The sequence below is a fragment of the Heterocephalus glaber genome, unplaced genomic scaffold, assembly GCF_053883595.1.
Source record: "Heterocephalus glaber isolate CG9 unplaced genomic scaffold, H.glaber_assembly_v1.0 deba00001428, whole genome shotgun sequence".
In the NCBI taxonomy this organism is placed as follows: domain Eukaryota; kingdom Metazoa; phylum Chordata; class Mammalia; order Rodentia; family Bathyergidae; genus Heterocephalus; species Heterocephalus glaber.
Window position 1 is genome coordinate 13712849 of NW_028258293.1, and position 16644 is coordinate 13729492.

At 42.4% G+C, this 16644-nt stretch overlaps 1 protein-coding gene across 26 annotated transcripts in view; it reads left to right on the top strand.

Annotated features, from left to right (window-relative positions):
- Positions 1-16644, top strand: part of Plekha7 (pleckstrin homology domain containing A7) — a 227912-nt gene that overhangs the window by 128468 nt on the left and 82800 nt on the right. For 25 of the 26 annotated variants that reach the window (XM_087211244.1, XM_087211247.1, XM_087211248.1 and 22 more), the window contains one exon: positions 6354-6437. In XM_087211244.1, the coding sequence (XP_087067370.1) occupies positions 6354-6437 (84 nt within the window). Of the gene's footprint in view, positions 1-6353; positions 6438-14184; positions 14533-16644 lie in introns of those variants that run through there. The other variant, XM_087211262.1, reaches the window with a different exon arrangement.

A 16644-nucleotide genomic window follows, 5' to 3' on the forward strand; every position in this document is an offset into this window, starting at 1 on the left:
GGCCATTAGGTTCTTGTCTCTCTGTTACCTGGTTTCAGATTCTGTAGGGTTAGCTAGCTCACTTGGAGATAAAGCCTCAGTTTAAGGTAGAGGTCTTATTAGTCTTATTTATTAATTAATTCATTTAGTAGATATATTTGAGCACTTCTTGTGTGTCAGGCACTGTCACAGGTTATTACACTAGTGAGAAGACAGCAAGGTCATTGGTCCCATGGAATTCACATGCTGGTCAGAGAGAGCAACAGTAATCACATACATAAGCAAAAAACTAACAGCTGCTAGTAACTAAAGTAAGGTAATGTGCTGTGAAGTGACTGCTGGGAAGAGGTCTGAGATGGTGATGATTCTGCCAAGACTGAATGACAAGGAACCAGGCATAAGAGTATGGGAGAAAGAGCACCCAGGCTGAGAGGACAGCTTGTACAGACATGTCAAGTAGGAAAGAGCTTGGTGTCCAGGAACAGAATGAAGCTGTGGGGCTGGGGCCCAGTGGGCAAGGGGAAGATAATACACCATGAGGCTGGAGCTAGGCAAGGGTCAAGTCATCTAGGGTTTTGTAAACCAAGGTTAGGAGCTTTTGTTTTATTTGTTTGTTACTTAGTGTGGATGTGGTACTTTTGCAGGGTTAATGGTGGAGAATGAGATGGTCTAGTTTATATTTTTAAAGCTCCATCAAGCTTCCAGGAGGCAAAGATCCCATAGTGGGAATAGAAGGAGGAGTTAGGGGCCATCACTATGTCCATTCAAGGATGAGCAAGTGCCAGTTGAGGGATGGAGAGAAGTGGATGAACACAGAGCATGTTTCATCAGTAGAGGTAACAAGACGTGGATGAATGTTCTATGTGGAAGTTAAGGTAAAGGAAGGAACAGGATGATGCCAAGGTTTTGGGCTAGTAGTATTGTTAGTGAAAATAGGGAAGCCCAGGGAAGTGTCAGGATGGTGGGGAAGGAGGGTCATGTGCCCTCTTAAAATTTAGATGCCTTTTAGTCATTGCCGTAGTCAGTGCCCAGTTGGGTTCAACAAACATTGAGTACTTTCTGGATGCTAATTGCTGTACAAGGCTTTCATGTGATTCCCTCATTTTAATCTCATAACAACTTTTTTTCAGGGACATTTTGGTCCTCTATTTTCAAATGTAAGAACTGAGGCTCTGAGAGGCAAGGGGACTTGGTTGGATTTGTACCCTGATCCTCTTGCCCCAGAGTTCTGGGCTGATTTGTTGCTCAGGGCAGATGTTGAAGGAGGCTGATTAGTGCTGAGTTGAAATTTTCCACTGGGAGAGAAGGTGGGGACTACACATTGCCTCATCATGGCCTGATTCCATGCTTCTGGAAGAAGAGAGTGTCAGAGCATTGCCCATGTGCCACAAGCTGTTATAAATGTTGACGTTTTCAAAACAGCACAAACTTGAAAGACTGTTTTAGTGAGATTCTCAGCCTCCTTAGAAACTCTGCATTAACAGTGGTGATGTTTTCCACTAAATGAGCAATTTTGTAAAAGTGTTAAGTAAAATAAACCAAAAGAAGCTTAAGAGGTATTGAGGGAATGTGGAGATACTGTTTTGACTCTTGATTGCTACCTCTTCATTGAGGGGACCAAAAGAGAGCTGAAGAAGAGAAAGAGGCAGTTGTCTGTGTTCTTGGAGTTTCAGTTTCCCAGTTTGGAGCCTTACTGGAAGCATTATTAGGTTACCCAGAATGCTCAGTTTTCTTGAGATCCTGGGATTTAGAAAAAAGATGGTAAGTGCCTTAACAAGCCTAGAGGCATTGCTGACTGTGGCTTCAGCCTGCAGGGCAAATCTTTTACAGTGTCCTGGGAACCACATTGAGGTTTAGGAGGGCAAGTGCTGCTGAGCATACCAGTGAGAAGATCTTTGATGGAGCCCTTCTTCTGACTTTGTAGGCCGGATACTTTTCTTACATTTTAAACCCTGGGTCAGATAAGAGCTAGTGCTGACAGAGGAGAATTGTCACACTTGCAGCATACCAGTACCACCACTGTCAGAAATCCAGGCTTATCAGGGTACTCAGACCTCCATTGTTGATCATCCTTCACATAACTCCAGAACTTCTTGCCCCCACGAAAAAAAAAATCATAGTACTAATTGGAACCTTTATGTTTTATCAGCCAAAGTCACTGCTGAGATTAGAGTCAGAATCTATATGACTGGAAGATTAATCTTGCAAAAACACTGTAAGAATCTGGAGGGCTCATTTACGTCTACACTAGCCCTGTCTGTGGGGGTAGGTGAGCTCTTATGTTGGGCTCAAATGGTCTCCAGTTCACCCCAGCCCTTACTTTATTCTGTGACCAGGTCTCTTGTGCTTGCTGCTGGCTTACTGCAGGGCCTAGCCCAGTCCTTCCCAGCCCTGGGCTTGTGAAGGCGTGCTTACTTACCTGGATGCTTACTTACCTGGATATTTACCTGCCTCCCCTGCCACCTCCCAGCCATGCTCCCGGATACTCCTGCATGTGAGACTGGCTGCCTGGGCTCTGTGAAGGACCATTTCTGGGAGGAAGAGTGGGATTTGAAAACAAAAGCTAGATTGTGTTTTACTTAATTTGCCAAATTGCTTTGTCAGTAGACTGAAGAGAAACAGAAGCTCTTCTGTGGAGGAGGAAGAGTTTCTGTGCTCTCTAGATACCAGCCTCCTGGTGGCTTCCGGTGGGGCCATCTTTGCTCCTAAGGAGCTAGGTGGCTAGTCAGGTTCAAGAACAGGTATTTCAGGGAATGTGCCTGTGCCTGTTAAATGTTTCTTGACAGAGTGATAGGACCTGACATTCTTCATGGGCTTTTAGAATCAGGAAATGGAGAAGACTGGGGGCTTTTGGGCTGAGGGGACAGGGACAGCAAGTAAAGACAGGACTTGGAGGCTTCAACAGGCAAGCTTTATTTGGTAAGGATGTACCTGGAGGAATGGAAAGAGGTCAGAGAGGGTAGTGTGTGGGGAACACAGGAGTTGACTGTGACTGTGGGCAAATTGTCTACCCTTGTGGACTTTTCTCATTCGTGGCCTGTGATGATACACAACCAGCCTTACCAGCTATTGGGGGAGGTTGAATGGAATAACCCAGGTACCTAACTCATGTCCTTTTGCTTAGAGAATGCTGAATTAGAAGCTCTGTCATTAGCAAAGTGGGTGCATTTGATAAAAAATAATCACATTTTAAAACCTCAGTATTCGAGAGGCATTACTCTGCTTAATTTTTTCCCCCTCAATGTATGAATCTTTTCTAAAACTCTCTTTTTTAGATTTAGTGCTCCAATAACATTAAATAACCTGGAGCCTTGTTTTCCTTATTTGTATCATGGGAATAGAAATACTTGTCCTGCCTACCTCGTTGAGTAGGGTCGAATAAGATGATGAATGTGAGTGTGATGAAAACCTTGTGTGGATGCGGAAGATAGTGGTGATGCTGCTATGGCTGGAAATGGTTGCCACGGAGGGCAGCATCTATATTAGGGCCTGGTAAAATGGCAGCTATTTTTGTCAACTTTTAAAAATTAATAGGTGGGCATGGTGGCACACAGCTGTAATTACAGCATTTGGGAGGCTGAGGCTAGAGAATTGCTCCGAGTATGAGGCCAGCCTGGGCTACATAGTGAGCTAAAGGACAGCCTGAACTACGTAGCAAGATTCAGTCTCAAAAAAACCAAAAAACCAACAATCTTCTTCTGATGTTAGAAATCAAAGTGTAGTTTATGGTTAAAGTTTACACTTTAAGCTTAGGATTCTTTTAGCCAAGACTTTGGGCTTCTTTAAGCTGGCATACCGTTTGGGTGGGAAGCCCAAGGGTTGTTAAGGTTGCGTAGTGTGTAGGAAAAGGTGACTACTGGCTGCTGTATCTGCTTCACGGACATAGAAAAGATGTGTTTTGTGCTCTCACCAGAGATCCACCAGCTGATCTTGTGGTAGGACAGGTGCTACAAGGGTCTATTGAGTGCACACAAATATTGTTACTCAGAACTTTGGCCCTGGACTCGAGGGGAAAGGGAGTTAGCAAGAGAGAGAGAGGAGGGCTGGAAAGAGATTGTGCTATTTTTCTGATTCTTTTTCTTGAGTGCTTTCTGCTGAGGGCCAGGAACTTGACAGCCTCAGACTCCTAAGGGAAGGGCAGAGTGGGTTATCATGCAAAAAGCATAGAATTTAGAAATAGAGGACCTGGATTCATGTGCCAGTCTTATCAATGAAGTTATCTTGTACAAGTCACTTCTCTGAACCCAGTTTCCTCATTCATAAAATAGGGTTAATGTGTAAAAAAATGCTTACCTTTAGTGGTAATAGTAGACAGTGTTACTGATTTATTGTTGTTGACATTATGAGCAGGCATTTTTTTTCCTCCAGGTGGAAATGAGGCAGGCTTAGATTAGAATGTACATCTTCAAATTTGCTGATGAGTGGAGATGACTCTCTAGAAGAAGCTGCGTACAAATAAAGTCTTTGAATGCAATGCAAGAGTTTCTGAAACAGGTGTTAAAAGGTGCCTGTTTCTTATCCTTCTTGCAGAAGCTCACACCCAAACTCTGCTCTTTTTGGGCAGAGAATCAAGCTGCTGCCTGCCAGATGAGGTCATAGGATTCTACAGGCTCACCAGGAGCAGGAACCAGGAATTGAGAGCTGGCTGTGATTGGGATGGGTGTTAGGCGTGTTGCACAGTGGTAGGCCAGGGAGCAGCTTGGCCTGATGTTGTTAATGTTTGTCTTGTTGGGATCTTGGCCACTGTAACCCCCAGTGGCCAGCCTGGCCCCTGGGCACTAGGGCAGAGTCGGGAAAACTACATAGGCCTTGAGAGTTTTTCTATTTCATTCTTTGTTTTTTGCTGGCTTGAAAATAATCTCCAGGGAGGGTCCATGCTCAGTTCGGAGATGGAGCTAATATCTTAACGTCACTAAACTGAGATGATCTCTGACAGTGGAAGTATTTTAGCTCTCTGTATTAAGAGTTTTAAAAAATGACCATGCCCTTTGATTCAGAAATTTCACCTCTGGGACTTTAAGGCAGTAATTTGAATTCCAGATAAAAGCCTATGCACAAAGGTGTATTGGATATAATAGTGGTGATAGGGAGCAACTAAAACACCCAGCATTAGAAGAATGTATATCTAAAATGACAACATCATAGGGTAAGGATTATTTTGTTTCCAGCACCCACAGTAGTAAGTGGGCACATAGGTGCCCTGTGACACATTTTAAAGTTATACAGAAGAAAGATTTACATCTATATGATAGGATTATTTAGCTATTTCCAATGAAGAAGTATTAATGATGTAGGATATTTTCTACATTAATAAAATGTGGGCAGGGGAAGCAAAGTATTTTTATATACGGTAAAATAACTTTTTTTTTTGGTGGATTAGGATCAAACCCATAGCTACATCATTTGAGACAAGATGTCACTAAGTTGCCCACCATGGCCTCCAACTTGCAATCCTTCTGTCTCAGCTTCCCAAGTAGCTGGAAATATATAGAAAGGCAGGGTTGGGGGTAGGGGACAGGGAGGCAATACCCAAGTATATGTCCAGATGATGATATTATAGGTGACATTTTTCAGATTTTATAAAATTTGGAAAACAACTATGATTTTTGATTAGTAAATTTTTTTTCAATAAATCAAGTTCTTATTTTTAAAAAGTAGGTTAGTAAAGTTTATTTGTGGAACAAACCAGCAGCCTCCAGAGCCAGGTCCTCTATCTTTTGAAAGAACCAGGCAGCCTTTGTCGACGTACAAAACACCTACACACTTTGGTTGTTCCTGTCAGCTTGCTGTGGAAGCTGATCCCTCCTAAGTTCAAAAGAGTGATAGAAACCCCATGGCGTTGAAATTGTGTGGCTCAAGTTGCAGACATACCCATACGTTTATGATTCTATCATTGAGCTGAAGACATTTTATAGTAGGGGGAAGAATTTTAAGAAGATAGAATTTGCTGGGTGGGTGATTAATTCTTAGAATTCTTTCCCTGGTTCACAGGTTTTGGAAGCTTTTGAAAGTGTCCTCTGCTTCAGCTCGAGTTATCTTGAAGTAAATTTTAGATAACACTTCAGTGCATTGGAGTAAATAACAGTATTTCATGAAATGTTTTCTAACATATTGTGTTCTCTTGAAGCCAAGACTTACTTAGAATTAACATCTCCGTTTTTAGGTGAATTGTGACACCTGAGCTGGAAATTCTTAGTTTTCCAATTTAACTGGCTTCTAATAGATTAAATGCATCCCAGAAGAAAGGCCCACTTTTCTCACCCTGTGAAGAATCTGTGATGACCAGAGGTCCTCAGACATTACTGACCTGTTGCTGTGACTTTAATCCTTTCCATTCACATGACTTCTTATTTATCTTCTCTCTGCCTCTCTAGCCATAACCAGCAGACCACAGCATTCAGGCATCCTGTGACTGGGCAATTTTCTCCAGAAAATAGCGAATTCATTCTTCAAGAAGAGTAAGTGCTTTTGTTTATTCTCCTTGTCTAGGCAGATTTTGGGACCTTGAAGGCATTTGCTTAAAACAAAGCTTGCTGGACATTTTCTGTCAGCTAGATGGGCTTGGAGTGGGTTGGTTGATTCAAAGTGAAATGTGAGAAGAATTTTGTTATTCATTTTCCAGCCTTGTCTAAGTAGGAAGATGTGGAAGAGGAGAGATGATGCAGGGATCTGCTGTGGTCAATATGGTTAGAGCCTCTTACACGTTCCCTTTCCCCTGAAGCATCATCTAACACATTGGCAGTGCTATGATCAGACCACTCACCTGGCATGAGAATACTTAATATAGTCTCAGGGAGAGCAGAGCAGCTTCCCAGGGAAGCCTTAAGTGAGAGTCTAAAACTGAGTTCTAGAAGAGAGGAAGGTAGTGATGCTCATTGTCCCTGAACATTTTGAGTCCGTTCTGCTCTTTCCTAACCTGGGAACTTTCTTGCTCCATGGCTCAGTGCTGAGAGCCAGGTTTGTCACCAGGACTTGTTTACTTAAAGATGCATGTGCTGCCTAAGCAGGACATGTTCTTTTCCCAAAAATGGAGGCAAGAAATGTGCACAAGTGGCTCATCTGAGACAGTTTTATCTGAAGAAAATATTTTCTGTTTGAGAAGGGACTTTTTTTCCCTTTACATCATTTTTTTTCTGCTCAACACTTAGACCAAATATATTCTTAAAATAAATGATCAGTATTTATATTTTTACGGCATTTCTCTCCCTCAGTACTTACCCTTTTGAATTTTTTTTTTTTGTTACCGGGGATCGAACTCGGGTCTTTGCGCTTACACAGCAGGCGGCGAAACCACTGAGCTAAATCCTCATCCCTTGAACTTTTCATTAGGGAAAAAATTTAAAGGTTCAAAAACAGAGAAGTACAGTAATAAATCCAATGTATTTGTAATTTTATTTCCTCTATACTCTGTTTCTCATCCCCTAGATTATTTTGTTTTGTTTTGTTTTGTTTTTTTGGTACTGAGGATCGAATTCAGGTCCTTGTGCTTGTGCAGCAAGCTGCGAAACCACTGAGCCAAATCCCCAGCCCCCCTGGATTATTTTGAAGCAAATTCAAAACATCATTTCATCTCTGTAGTATTTTCACCATAGAATCATTATCCTACTAGGAATGTATGCTTGTGATAATATTGACATTCCTTAGATGTTTACTCTGTGCTGAAAGGTTTACATGCATATCTCACTAATACTGAGAGGTAGACCATCACCACCATTTTACAGATTAAGATACTGAGACTCAAAGAAGTAAAATCACTGCCCAAAGTCACATTGCTGGGAGTAGAGAGCCAGGTTGTCACCCTAGCGTGCCCAGGCTTCATAATCTTTGCTGCCTTTGTGTGGTGTTATGTTCTGTCAAGTCAAACCTCTGCCCTTGCCAGAGATGCTTGCTAAGTTTTTTTGGTGCTTGTGGTCCATGGAACATGATGACCGAACTCTCGGGTTGGAGTGCTGACTCTGGTGGGGGTGTGCTAGAAATCCAACCTAGGGCTTTAGCCCTGAGCTATATCCCAGACTCCTCTTTTAATTTTGAGATAGGATCTTGCTGAATTGCTTGGGCTGGGCTCGAAGTTGTGATCCTCTTGCCTCAGCCTCCCAAAGTGCTGGGATTCAGGTGTGCACCACCACTTCTGGCTCTGACCTTTATACTATAGGTTGAGCATCCCTCACTCGAAATGTTCTGACATCCAAAACTTTGGGAGCATTATGTTGGCACTTAAAAAGATTTTCAGATTTGGAGTTCTTGGATTTGTCTTGCTCAACTGGTAAGGTCTATGCCAGTGCTGGCGACTCTGTGACATGCATACCACAGCAGGCTGTTTATTATCATTGAAAGCTCTAAAAGGTTTGCTTTCACTGGTCTATGCTAATACTCCAAAATTAGGAAAAACTCAAATCTGAAATATTTCTGGTTCCAACCATCTTGGATAAAAAATAGCCTACAGCTGAGGGAGAGAGTAGAAGGTAAAGATTATCTTGTCTCCCGGATTGAGAAGAACTGCTATGTAAAGACAGCAGCAAATCCCTTGAATTGCAGCTCAGAATAACTATGTTTATAGAATCCTGGAGATCAGAATTACCTTCAGTCTCCTTCAAGACACCTAGAGCCTGGCTATGGTTAGAAGATCTAGGAGAATCCATCAGAACCCTTAGGCTGGGAAGTTACCAGCTTCAATAGGAGCTGCTGAAGACTGCAGGCTACTGTCTGTACACACTTCTGTCACACTTCCTTTTTATCTCATTCCTAACATTCTACCCCTTGACCACTTCTGAGAAGGTAGCCTCTTTTCTCGTACCAGAATAGGTCTGGAAGATTCTCAATTCCATGTAATTTCCAAGGAAAGGATGTTCCTTGCTTTCAAGGACATCTCCTGGGTGCCGTGGGAATGCGTGCTTATCTCGGGGTGAGGGGTACTGTGTGTTCAGCCGTTCCTTGTAACAGCAGAACGTGCTTTAAGCATTGACAGGAAGGGAAGATTCTATGAACTGAAGTGATGATGCCTGCACTTATCCATCTCCAGCGTGTCAAGGGTTGTGCTGGACTCTGCAGCAAGACCAATGTGGTGCTGTTGGTAAGGAGCTTACTGTCTACTAGGGAAGACAGATAATGAAACAAAAATCACAAATATAATGTGTTTGTGATAGAGGAAACATAGGATCCAGTGGGCATTAATTACAAAGGTCTCTGACCTGGCTTGTGGACCATGGAAGAACCCTCAGTCTTGGGAATGGCTATGGTTTAAATTTAGACCTGTGTCATCAAGGTGAATGGCTTGGGCAAAGACTAAGAAGCAAGAGGGTAGGTAGAACATGGAGGCTCTATACCAGATGAACTGTGAAGAGCACTGGGTAGATTCTGGAAGTGAAATTGACAGGACCTGGTGATTGATTGTGATAAGGATTAAAAAAAAGAGGACAGGCTTTTTTGTAATCAATTTTTTTTTTTTTTTGGTACCAGGGATTGAACTCAGGACCTTGCGCTTTCAGTTTTTATTTTTTATTAGCACATGTTTGCAGTACATAACGATCATAATCCTCGTAGGGAGTTGGTACATGTACATAACACATCTTAATAATTTTTTCATTCCCTTCCCCTCTCCCCTCCATCTCTTCATCCTCTTCCTACCTGAAAAAGATCTATCTCCCTATTTCTTGCTATCTACCTTTTATTTTGCTCTGGGTTTCTTGTATAAGAGAACCCATGTGATATTTACGCTTGTGTGCCTGATTTATTTCACTTAACATTATTCTCTCCATTTTTGTACAAATGATTTGTTTTCCTTCTTCATGCAGAGTAGTGCTCTGTTATGTACAAATACCACATTTTCTTTATCCATTCATGTGTTGATGGACATATAGGCCACTTCCAAGATTTAGCTCTTACAAATTGTGCTGCTATAAACATGAGTATGCATGTATCACTGTACTATGATGTCTTTAACTCTTCTGAGAAGATAACTAAAAGGGGAATACCTGGGTTGAATGGAATTTCTAGTATTAATTTTGTGAAGAGTCTTTATACTGATTTCCCACTAACAATGTAGAAGGGATCCTTTTTCCTTGCAGCCTCGCCAGCATTTGTTGTTATTATTTTATTCTCTTTCTTTTTTGTGGGGCCAGGGTCTCCCTGTGTAGTTCAGGCTGGCCTTGAACTCAGTACATAGTCCAGGCTTTCCTCGAACTCCAGCCTCCGCCTCCCAAGTGCTGGGATTACAGGCGTGCACCACCACATGCTGCCCTCTTAGGACTGCTTTCATTGTGTCCTATAGATTCTGGTATGTTATTGTGGCATGATAATTTGATTCTAGGAACTAATTTCTTCCTTAATTTCTTCTGTTATCCATTGATTGTTCAAGTGGTTATTGTTTAATTTTCATGTGTTTGCATAATTTCTAGGGATTCTTTTGCTCTTGATTTCATTTCATTGCATTATGATCTGATAATATTCATGGGACAAATTTGATTCTTTTGCATTTACTTAAGCATGCTTTTAGGGTTAGCATGTGATCTATTTTGGAGAAGTCTCATGTGCTACTGAATGTGTATTCTATTGTTGTTGTTTGGAACACTCCTTAGATATCATTTATTTGAAGGTTTGGTTCAACTCTGATATTTCTTTGTTGATTTTTTTTTTTTTTTGTCTATTTGATCTATCTGTGACCATGGGATATTGAGGTCCCCTACTATAATTGTGTTGGTGTTTATTTGATCTTTTATATCCATTAGTATTTGTTTTATGAAGTTAGGTGCACCAGTGTTTGGTGCATATGTTTTGTTTCTTGGTCCATTCTGCCAGTCTCTGTTTCTTTGTTTTGTTTTGTTTTTTTGGTACCAGGGATCGAACTCGGGTCCTTGTGCTTGCGCAGCAGGCAGCGAAACCACTGAGCTAAATCCCTGGTCCAGTCTCTGTTTCTTGATTAAGGAGTTGAGACCATTTACATTGAGAGTTATTATTACTGAGAGGTATTGAGTTATTCTTGTCATTGCATTATTTTCTATTGTATTATATTTATTCTTTCAATGAACCAGCTCTTCATTGATTCTTTGCATTTTTTGCTTATATTCTTTGTATTAATTTTATTAATTTCTGCTGATCTTTATAATTTTGATCTTTATAATTTTGATTTCCCCCCACCCCCACCCTTTTGCTTAACTGTTCACCCCTTTCTGGTGTATTCATTTATTGTCTCTTTCTTGACTATCTTCGAGAATTTTTTTTGTAGTGTTGGATTGGTGGTTATGAATTATTTTAGGTGCTCTTTATCATGGAAATACCTTATTTTGAAGGCTTATTAAAGAAAGGATATTGGAAGATAAGTATGGGCCATGGGCAGGTTAGGGGAGTGTGGCTAATCTTGGTGGGGTCAGAGGAAAAGAAGAGTGACTTGTAGTGCTTTGTTTGCCAAGGGGAGTGCGAAGATAAGGTTGGACAGGAAGGCTGCAGCCAGTTATCTAAATTGCTTCTTCCTAAAATACACCCAGATTTACCTCTGGGGAAACTCTGAAGAGTGAAGCACAATTTCCTTTCGCAGAAACTATTTTTTAAAATATGCAATGAGTGGAATTTCCATTTTATTCCCTTAGAGGAGCTTAATTTTGTTGTGTGGAGTATTAGGTGGTGAAGGAAAAAGGCTGACCATTGGTGTCCTTACATTAAATTCTCAGACTAATGTCTTGCGTGAAATAAGGAATACTGGCTCTTTTTCTTCTCCAAAGAATTCTAAGGCCAAAACCCGGAATGTTATAACTGTGTTGACCCCTCTCATCAGAGCCTCCACTCCCAGTTTCTTAGAGCTAATCCTGCTGGAGCAGTGGTTGTCAAAGTGTGGTCTCCAAACTGCCTTAGACAACTTGCTAAACTTCTCAGACTTCCTAAGTTACTTACAGGTTCTTCTGTGTCTTCAAGATACTCATCAATTTCTGAATTGTAGTGATAGTCTGAGGTAGATTTTAGTCAAATATGTAATTTGGGGTTCCTTCATCTGTGGGAATTTTTTTAAATTTGCAAAGCCCATCTTCATGGTGACTTCTCTTAGGATAGTACTAGCACAGCAGATGCATCTCCCTCACTGTTCTCAGGTATAGCTCACCTGAGCTGTTTGGCATAACCTCTGTTTGCCCACCCAAAGACCATCTTCATTTTACAGATTAGAAGTTCAGAGAGCAGAGTGAAAACTATGATCTCATGGGTGCAGAGGACGTGAGCTCTGAGTGTTGGGCAGAATCAGCTAGGAGAGGCTAAGGTCTGCTGTGGTAATGATAACAAACAAAATCTTAAGAATTTAAAACAAGAAAGGTTCATTTCTTACTTTGCTCCATGTCTATCTGTGTCTATCCGTAGGTCATCCGAGGGGCTCTTCTTCTCTGTCACCTTGCTGAGGGAGGCTTCATTTCTGTGCCCTCATTGTAGTCAAAAGCAAGAAAAAGGAAACTGAGTGAAGTGTATACTGGCTCTTCCACTCTCACCTCATGGGCTAAAGCAAGCCCCAGGACCACTTCTCATTTCATGGGAACCAAGGAATGTACCTAGGAAGAGAGTGAGACATGTTTGTTGGGTAGCACATATGATTACTCTTAATAATTCACAGCTCAGATTGATCAAGGGAAGTAAGACCTATAGAATCAGTCACTAATGAGCTGCATTTGCTGTGTGAATAGAGTGCTTGTTTTCTCATTTCATCTTTTCTGTTAAGCTTCTTAGTTCTTAGTTCTTCATTATGCTATTTAGCTCCCAGGAAGGGTGGGCATCGGTCAAATAGGCCTTGTAGCCTGTACACAGCTGGCAAGAGGTGGAGTCAGGATTGAATCCAGGAGTTCAGCCCTAGATGTTATGGTTTTGAACACTAAGTAATACTGCCTCTTTTGTGTGTGTGTGTATGTTTGTGTGTGTTGGTTTTTTGAAGTAGTCTCACTGTGTAGCCCAGGCTGGCCTCGAACTCTTGGCGATCTTCCTGCCTCGTTCTCCTGAGTGTTGGGCTTATGGGTCTGTGCCACCACGCCCAGCTATACTGCCTCTTACTTTAGTTTTCAGGGGACAATCCTTGTTGTTGGCCGTTCTTTTTTTTTTTTGTACTGGGGATCGAAATTGGGTCCTTGCACTTGCGCAGCAGGTGGTGAAACCACTGAGCTAAATCCCCAGCCCTGGCCATTCTTAAATGATGTGCCAACTAAGGAGGCTACTGCTGCATAGAAATTTTAATTATAATTGTTTTTGTAGTAATGAAATTTGATCTGTAGTAACTTTATACTTGCTTGAAAGATGCCAGGCCTCCTCAGTTCTCTCTGCTCCAGAAAATATTCTGAAGCCTTTTATTTAGCGCCTCATTTCCAGTGATTGAATCATTTGGGTTCTTCTTAAGTCACTTTCCTAATTTTTGGTGGCCTTCTAGAATTGTGAGCTTGAAGCCAGGACCTTTTTTTTTTTTGGTACTGGGGATCAAACTCAGGACCTTACGCTTGCAAGGCAGGTGTGGTGTCACTGAGCCAAATCCCCGGCCTGACGCCAGGACCTTTGTGACCTAAAGGACACGCACAGGGGTCCTCTTAAAGGAGTCATCCTTAGCATGGGACATTGAGGGCTGTGGTTTTGGTCCTGGTGCTCATGCACAGGAGCCTTTTCTTTTTGGCATTGGGCTGCCCAGGAAACCACTGATAGACTCCTCCAGCTCTCAGGAAGAGGAGAGGAGCATTCCTGAATGGTGACGCCAGCAGCTGCCTGACAGCAGACTGTGTGCACCGATCCCTGGGCTCTGTCAAGCATTTCACAGTGAGGTGGGCCCTCGGTCTGGAAGAAGTATGCATTCACTCGCTTTGGAAGTTCAGAAGCCCACAGTGGTGCTGAGTGGCCAGCTGCAAGGCATGAAGGATCACCTGGGAACTTCCTAATCAGGAGAGAACCCTTGCTAGCCCAATCCTTCCTGGCATCCTACTGAGTTTAGTTTGTCTTTTATAATGGGGTCTGAGCAGCCCTTTGTTTTCTCATTTGATTATTTGGAAGAGAAACACTAGTTGGAATTGCCTGCAATGCTGTAAGTGGTGTTTGGAAGATAGCACTTAAAAAGATAGTCTTGTTGAAGGTAAGAATTATCTCCCTGATCTTTGACCTCTTTGCTGATGGAGATTCATTTTACAGGTTACAGGACAAGATTCTTTTAAGGCTTGTACAGATTCTGGGCCTGGGAGTGGGGTATCTCTGCTGCTAAGAGGTGACTGTCTCCTGCTCCTCCTGCAGCTACAAGTTGGAAAAAGCTGGCAGTGAGAGATTAGGAGCGAGCCAGTATGGGAGGGAGCTGCTCATGAGCTTCCAGAGGAGCCTGCCTGCTGTTTCTCCGCTAGACTTTCGGCTGCAAGGCTGATGTGTTGCCATCTGTGGCTGATAGAGCCAGCACCTTGTCTCTAGATGCTAGCATTCGTGGGCTAGCTTTGCCTGTTGCATTTGGTTGCTATGGGAGCAGAAAAAATGGGGAGAAATGAAAACACCTGGCAAACAGATGCAGAAACTTGACTGTTCAGTTTTCCTTCCGGGATTCAGAGACAACATTTCTGACAGTCACAGGTAGGAGAAGAGGGGATAATGGGGCCTTTGGTTCATTTAGATGCCTAGTATTGGCCTTTGTCGTGGCTGTTTGTAGAGCATTGGCATTAGGGATGCAGTCATTGCCACATAGCAACCATGTCTTCGGCTCTGTCTCTGCCAGGTGAAAAATGCTGCAGTGTGGCTTTGCTATGTATGGAGGGGAAGCTGCTTCTTGGAGACAGTTATTTTGGTTGTTCCTGTGACATCCCTTTTGTCCTCTTCTTCTGCCTCCCCCTAGTCTGAAGGTGCTCAGATGCCATTGTTTAATGAGTAGAGTGGCTGTTTGGAGGCTCGGAGAAGCAGATAGGCTAGAGGAGGGCTTACCAGAGGCACAGGTTTGAATTAGAGCATCTCTGAGACAGAGCAGAGCAGAGGTGGAAGGACTGGTAGAGGTCCAGGCCCAGTTCTTTTCTTGCACTTGTGAAGACATCCAGAATTGAATGTGGAAGATACTGGCCCAAGGTCATACACTGAATGGGGACTCACGCCCAGTGTTCTGATTTGCGGTGAGGGCAAGTCTTAGTGGATTTTTTCATACTGTTCGGGCTGGTTTCCAACTCCTGGGGTGGGATTAGGAACTAGAGCCTGTGTTTAAGGAGTTGAGGGGGAAGGAGAAGGAACACAGTAAGCCATAGTTGAGTAATGAGGCCACAGTTGCTGAACGAAAACCTGTGTCAGACAGCCGCCCCAGCGTGTTAGAGTTTACAGGGAGCGTTGGTGATCTGTCTGTGTCTTTCTCTGGGAAGTGGGGGTGTGAAGATGTTTCTGCCTGTTAGGGACAAGAACTTTCTTTTTTTCCCTGATTTTCATTGTGCATTGCTTTTCCCTTAGTTGGTGGGTGTAAGCTCCTTAAAAAATGTGCTGGTGTTTGTGAGTATATCTCATTCTCGTGCACCCCTCCTCTATATTAATACTTTCAGCTAAGCCCTTTTTGTATAGAATTCTTGAGAATAGAGCATGAATTTGGGGGCCATTTTCCCAGGAATTAATGGGATACAGGTGTCATTTGATGAGGTCTTTTCAGTAAGAGATTCTTGTTTCCCCATACTTTCTAATGATTTTCTTGATGACTTGCCTTTGATGACTCTTGAGATCTTTACAGAATGAGAACCTATTCCACAATGTTTCTATACTGTAACAACAAAATGTCCCAGAAAGGGTGTTTATAGGAAATGATTGTTGTTTGAAAGCTAATTGTCACCTTCAGCTTTCTGGAGAGAAGTGCCTTGCAAATAAAAATAAACTGTAGGTGGGATTTAAATTCTCGGGTCTGTCCTGGTAACAGTCACAAATAATGCTTTTCCTTTTAGGCAATGCTTCATGGTTTTTAAAGTGTCATTTCAATCCATGCAACTGCCTTGTGAGATGAGAGGTAGTTTCCACTCCATTTTGTAAAATGGAATAAAAAGCCCATGTGATTTGTGGAGGAGCCAGTCAGTTTCAGAGGAGGGCTGAGATCCAGTTATCTGGATCTTTCCACCATGCCAAAATCCCCTTGGTTTAGGGTTGGCTTTGGAATGATAAAAGCAAAAGCCTATTTCTCTCATACTTTGGGACTTTTCACAGGATGACCTCTTTGTGGCCAAGCCAAGATTTTAGAATCCAGATGCTGTCTTGAGCAAGTCATTAATCTTGTTGGGGCTCAGTTTCCTCATCTGCAAAATGAGATGATAAAACTGACTTTGGTTGAGATAATGCAGGAAAGGTACCTGACACATAGTTGCTCGATAAGCATAGGCAAGCAGCAGTCCCTCTCTTGCTTAACCTTTGTACCTGTACCTTAGCATTGCGACATGTGGCTTGGTAACCTAACTCTTGTGTGTATAGAACAAGGAAAGGTCTTGCTATGATTTCAGTTCAAACCGTTCATTGAAAGGCAGCTGAGGATCCCATTTAACAAACCCACCCAATTTAGACCTACTAGAAAAAATGGCTTCTGTATTTATAACCTCCATTTCTTGCTATGAGTATCAGTATATGCATTTGGTCAGTATTATACGCATTCAGCATGACATGATATGCAGGAAGCAGAAGCAGCTCCTTTTATAGATGGGGAAATTAAGTCAGACAGAAAGTCACTTCCTGCCCAGG